Raw genomic sequence first — 5,738 nt, 5'->3', positions numbered from 1 at the left:
AGCGCCGAATACAGTGCTGCTATTTCCAGGATAGCTCTATTGCTTTTCTCCTTTTTACTTCTAGTTCATGTGCTGTGGAAGCGGCTTCCTTTGCAGTTAGCCGCACTGCGTATACTGCTTGTGGTTTTTGGATTTGCCTGGGTGTATATGGCCTAATTTCATCTGGAGTTATATGCATTTTTTCAATATGGAGCTTTGCTTCCGTGTAGAATAGGTTATTGGCAGGTTACGGGTTGATTACTAATTCAAACCGCAAGCCACCTCCATTTATAAAATTCGAATCCATCTTTATCGTCATCTATAAAAGATCCATATAAGTTTTCATATTCCAGCATCCATCATTTTAAATCATCGGAAAACTTTCTGTATATAAAATTTTAAGCTTTATGGTTGTTAGCATCTTCTATTTTCTACATTTCATCCATGCTTACAGCTGCTAGAATAAAAAATTAGAAGCAACCTTTTTCACGGATGTAATTCTTTCCTTTTTTCTATTTTAGCTCTTGTTGATCTTTTATGTGTAGACATCGTTTAATATTTGGAAAATTGGATGCGAAAGTGTTTTTCTCTGTTCTTTTGCTTAATTATTTCGCTCCGTATGTTGTCGCCATGTGACAACTTTGTTTAAATTATTCGCTCATTGAAAGCTTTTAATGTCTATCCAGTACGCCAATATGGAAAGGGAGGGGTATTTCTTCCGATTCTCTTCACAACGTAGACAAACTCCAACAATTCACACATGAGATATTTTAAGCAATTTCCGCATTTTTATCATTCTTCTAATTATTACAGCGGTAACCCATTGGTAGTTCTAGGTTTAAAATCCTCATCCCTACAATATTATGTTGTGTGCCACAAATTTTAAGCATTATTTCTATATCTGATAAAAAGAAGAGCTTGGTATCACATCAAACCTACCCGCTTCCCTCCTGTTTCTGCTTCAAAGGTGGTTGATAGAATCTACTAAAAGATAAAAAAAACAGTCGGCTTCATAACCACTACTGCATCTACCAACTTTTACGTTAAATACGGAGCGCAATCAGGTCCGCAATCATTCTTCTTTTCTCTGGTTACATGCATCATGTTTTACACTTTATATTTTATTTTCTTCTTTTATATTATCTTCTTTTAGCTGCATAATACATAAAGAGTCCATTTAACCTGTACACTGGACTATGTTTCTTTCTCATCTTGCACCGTATGTTGATGCTCATCGTCACGTTTTTCTTCGGAACTGTGTATATTATGTTTTCCTCCCTCTTCTAAACTTACTCTCATTGCACCCTTGTCATTACTTTAAGCCTTTGTATCTTCGCTGTGCATTTGCTCTTCCGAACCACTCTAATTATAATATTAGTATATACGCACTCACAACAGTCTTCTATCAATATCATTATATAATATTCGTATATTCACACTCACAACACTTTTCTATTATTATCATTATTATTATTATTATTATTATTAACACACTGACAAAACTTTCCTATTATTATTATTATTACTATCTTATTATTACTGCTGTTATTATAATATTCGTATACATACATTCTCAAAGCACTCTCCTATTATTATTATTATTATTAAAAACCTAAAAAATGAACATAAAAGTGAGCAAATAAGAGAAAAAAGAAAACGTTTTATCCTATAATCTGATAACGTTACACCTATAGGTCACTATCATAAATATTGACTGAAAATTCGTCTTATTCAAAATATTAAATTTTAAATAACTTTCAAATTCTCAATGTTTTGCATATTTTCATGAAAAAGTGTTGTAATATAAGTAAATTTCATTAAAATAGCACATTTTCATAAAAGTCATAAAGTTGAGAAAAAATATTTTTAAAATTAATAATATTAGCAAAAATTCAAGCCAAAGAGTCGCCTTATGAATCACAACAGAATTGCTTCCTGTGGTGTTTGTAGTTTTGTCATTTTTCACTTCTGTTTCTTGGTCTGCTTTGTTTTCTACTGCTTGCTTGCCTTCCTCACTTAATGTGCACTTTTTCTTGGATGTTTTTGCTTCACCGTCCCATTTGCACGGTTTTTTGCAATCTGATTCTTTATCTTTGGCATTGCAATTTTCTTCGGCTTCGTCTTCAAGCGTTTTTTTGGCTGATTGTCCCTCGCATGGGAGCTTCGCCAGCGCCGCTTCTAATTGTGTTTGCTGATCTAAGGCGCTGGTTCGTGCTGTTTTCAGGTCAATGGCTAAGGCAGCGCTGAGTTTCTGCGTAGTGTCCAGTTTCTCCACTGCTCCTTTGTTGACTGTATTACCGTCGCTGATTGTTGCTTGGGCTGCGTTAATTTGATTTGCGAGCTGCTCACCTTTGTCTCCATCGGTTTTGAGAAAAGTGTTAATGATGTTTGCTGCTGTTTCCGCTTCAGTTTTACCGTTTAGCTGCATTTTCGTCTTTTTCACTAAAGCCTCTAGTTCCATATGAAGCTTATTTGACGTAACTGCATACTTAATTATGTCGTTGACGCTCGCCCCGCAGACTGTTGGTGATGATTTTTTCTGCTTTGCTATGGCATTATACAGCGTTTTGATTTTATCGCCTGCTTGTTCGTCCCATTCGCCATCGTAGTTGTCTGCTGTTGCTAGGGTCGCTGCTGGGCCGCCGTTGGCTGGCGTCAGTGTTATTGTGCCGCCGGCTAGGTTTACCGCCGTTGGCGATTGGAACACTTCTGCCGCAGCCGCGCCTGCGCCTGACTTGTGGTACAGAATGCATTTGCTGCTGCTGCCTGTTGATTTAGCGTCGCTGCCGCTGAGTAGCGGAAAACCTTTGTTATTGATGACTGTCGGATCGTATGTGGCGGCTCTTGCGTTAAACGAAAATTGTAAGCTGTCGCAGTCTAGGTCCGAAGTTGGCGTGAAGATGGTTGCGTCGCCGGCTGCCGTCGTCGTCAGACAGTATCCAGTCGTCGCTCCGCCGGTCGAAGCCTTTTTGAGGAAATGAACGAATTCAGAAACCGCCGCCGCTGTTGCTGCCGCTCTGGCGCTGGCTTCTGTTGTCGTCGACACAAGAGTCCCTGCCTTTGTAACCTGTGCGTCTAGGCAGTCGGCTGTTATCTTTGCCAGTGCGGCGTACAGTAGCGTTGCTGTTTCATTTTTTGCCGCTAAAGTAGCCAGCGTTGCTTTAAAGTTTGCGTCCGCCGCTGCTCTTATGGCGCCGACGGCTGTTGAGATCTTGTCTATACTGTCGCCTGGAATCGTGGCCAAGAACTTACTGAGTTTGCATAACTTTGCTATTTCAGCTCCTTTCAGCGCTGGTCCACTGCTCTCTACGGTCGCTAATAAAAGCAGTGTTGGAATGAATGCGCTGCCGTGCAATGGCGGAAACATGTCAGCTCTTAAAGTGAAGAACAAAAATCTAAATTTGGTTTGCTGTTTAAGAAAATAGTAGGAAGCCCTTGTTGAATGTCCGTGTGAGAACTGAGGTTGTCAAGGGGTTATTTGGTTTGACGGTGCAACAAAATGGAGGGCCGTCCGTAAATGCAGTTTTGTCATCGTCTTCGTAAAAAATCACCTGTTTATAATCAAGAATTATCTTTTTACACCACAAGATAGTACGGCCTATTTATATTGTATCTACTGTTGTGTAATTCCAGTCCTTTTATTCCTGTAAATTTTCATGATGCCGAGCATATTTCTATACCTTAAAAATTTAAAGCTTATGATTTCTCATTTTTTGTATTTATTTGCAATTATCCATTGCATATTGGTGAAATAACATTGAAACGGTGGTGCTTTTCACAGACAAGATTAGCCTTTACCCTCTGCTTTTGTTTCCTGGGTGAGTTTTGCACATTTTATCTTAAGACACGCTGACTTAGATCCATCATGCGCACCCCGCTTCTTTTTTGCATCTTTTAGTTATCTCAATAAAGTTTTGTCTGCTCTACCTCGTGTATGAACCGCCAGGCCCGAGAGCACAGCTAATGTTTTGTCGCTATGCTACTAAGGCATTGGATACAGTTCTCCACTGACTTTCTACAACTCATAAAAATATTCTTATGTCTCTCATATGTCCAATTATAGTATATGTCTTGTTTTTATTTAATTTTTTTTGCGGAAAGTAGACAAATAGCGGTCTAACATCTAAAATGTTTCTCCAGATAATAGCATATATTTCCACAAAATATTGGTTATTAGAATTATATTAAATGAAAACAAAACTTACACGTTACTTTACAACAGCACACTACATTCCTTCTCTCCGTTTCTGTTTTCTGTATTTCTTCATAGGTCGATAGTTGGACGCACCATGAGATTGAAAAATACTGTTGTCACAATATCCACACATGATTTTATCTATGTCTCGAAAATTTCAGTAAAATATCATTCTGTATGACTTCCTTCTGTGTTCCTTCGTGTTTCCAAGTCTTCGGTTATTTTATCCAGTGTTTTCCGATTTTTTTCTTAGTCCTTATATCACTGCATGTGTCGTAAGAACTTCATTTGGTCTGTACACCGGACCCTGTCTCTCTCTCTCTCTCTCTCTCTCTCTCTCTCTTTGTTCCTCCATCAACTTCTTGTGCATAATGATGACGTTAGTGGTCATTTTAAAGTAAGACCATATACAAACCATATACCTCTATCTCTGCGCCTCTCTTTGTCTCATCTAATAATTAACCTCTTGCTCTCTCGCTCATTTATTCATTCATTCACTTATTCACTCACTCACTTACGTTCTCCAATTACATCCTTAGCATTGGATAAAGTGTTTATGCTTTAAAAGTCCATCAATTCTTCACCCCAGTCATATTATTAGTGTACACACACTCATATCTTTTTCTTATTATTATCATTAATATTATTATTTAAACAACAAATAATATCCATAAAATAACAGAATAAAAAAATAGAATATCAATCATTTTTCACCCTTATCATCTTACTACTGCTTTACACTCATAGGCCACTTTGATACACATTTTACAAAAATTTCATATTTTTCATATCTTTCAAATTTTCACTAATTTGCACATTTTTTCAAAAATTGTTATAATATACTATATTTTGGTAATTTCATAAATTTTGTAAAGCTGAAAACAAATTATTAAAATGCTAAAGTGCTGAAATTATACCAAACTCACAAAAAGCAACAGCCATACTCAGAGCGAATTTTTTATTGACGAGAAAACCGGAATATTTGCATTTTCTGTTCCTTCCCATTTGCAGTTTTCAGTGCAATCTTTCTGTTGTTTGTCTTTACAATCTGAGGCTGTTTTTCCATCTTCGCAACCTTTCTTTTCTGCTTTTTTTTCAGGGTTCGGAAAGCACTTTTCACCATCATTTTTTCTATTATTAAATTTCAACCCACTTTCTTGCATTGTCCTTGCTTAATGTGCTCTTTCAATTCTTCTTTTGAAGGTAATTGCTTCGGGTCTTTTCCAACAGTCGAACATTGGTCTTTGTTTGCCTCTATCCTTTGTTTTGGCTGGTTTGTTTCTGCTAAGTAACCGATTGATTTTGCGAAATTTTCTGGGTTGGTTATTGTGTTCAGCTTCTTCGACTTCGGCTTTCCGTCAAATAGCAGTGTGACTGCCGTCGTGTCATAGATATTGATTAAGACCGGTGAGAATGCAGTGTTTTCTGGTCCAAATTCCTTTGTTATTATGGTTTTCAATTGTTCCGACCTATTGGTGTGGTCTGGGGGTAGCCGCTTGGTGTCGCTTAAAAGTAAGATATTTGCTAGTTCTTGGGCTACTGGGTCGGCTTCCAGTGTGTCTAG

At 37.5% G+C, this 5,738-nt stretch overlaps 1 protein-coding gene and 1 pseudogene across 2 annotated transcripts in view; both read right to left on the bottom strand.

Moving 5' to 3' along the window:
- Window positions 1-1,762: 1,762 nt before the first annotated feature.
- TEOVI_000900300 (Variant Surface Glycoprotein, putative) lies at window positions 1,763-3,346 on the bottom strand (the record flags this gene model as incomplete). The annotated part of the gene is made up of 1 exon (XM_067221811.1): window positions 1,763-3,346. One exon carries the CDS (start codon window positions 3,344-3,346, stop codon window positions 1,763-1,765), a length of 1,584 nt encoding a protein of 527 aa, XP_067077912.1.
- Window positions 3,347-5,247: 1,901 nt separating this feature from the next.
- TEOVI_000900200:pseudogene overlaps window positions 5,248-5,738 on the bottom strand; it is a 1,417-nt pseudogene continuing 926 nt past the window's right edge. The window contains 2 exon segments of the mRNA in view: window positions 5,248-5,331; window positions 5,334-5,738. The exon segment at window positions 5,334-5,738 is cut by the window's right edge and continues 624 nt beyond it. Of these exon segments, the coding sequence occupies window positions 5,248-5,331; window positions 5,334-5,738 (489 nt within the window).

The sequence above is a fragment of the Trypanosoma equiperdum genome (genome assembly GCF_001457755.1).
Source record: "Trypanosoma equiperdum strain OVI genome assembly, contig: ctg_1495, whole genome shotgun sequence".
Lineage (NCBI taxonomy): Eukaryota > Euglenozoa > Kinetoplastea > Trypanosomatida > Trypanosomatidae > Trypanosoma > Trypanosoma equiperdum.
The sequence above is the reverse complement of the archived record's forward strand: the minus strand, read 5'-3'. Positions and strand labels throughout refer to the sequence as shown.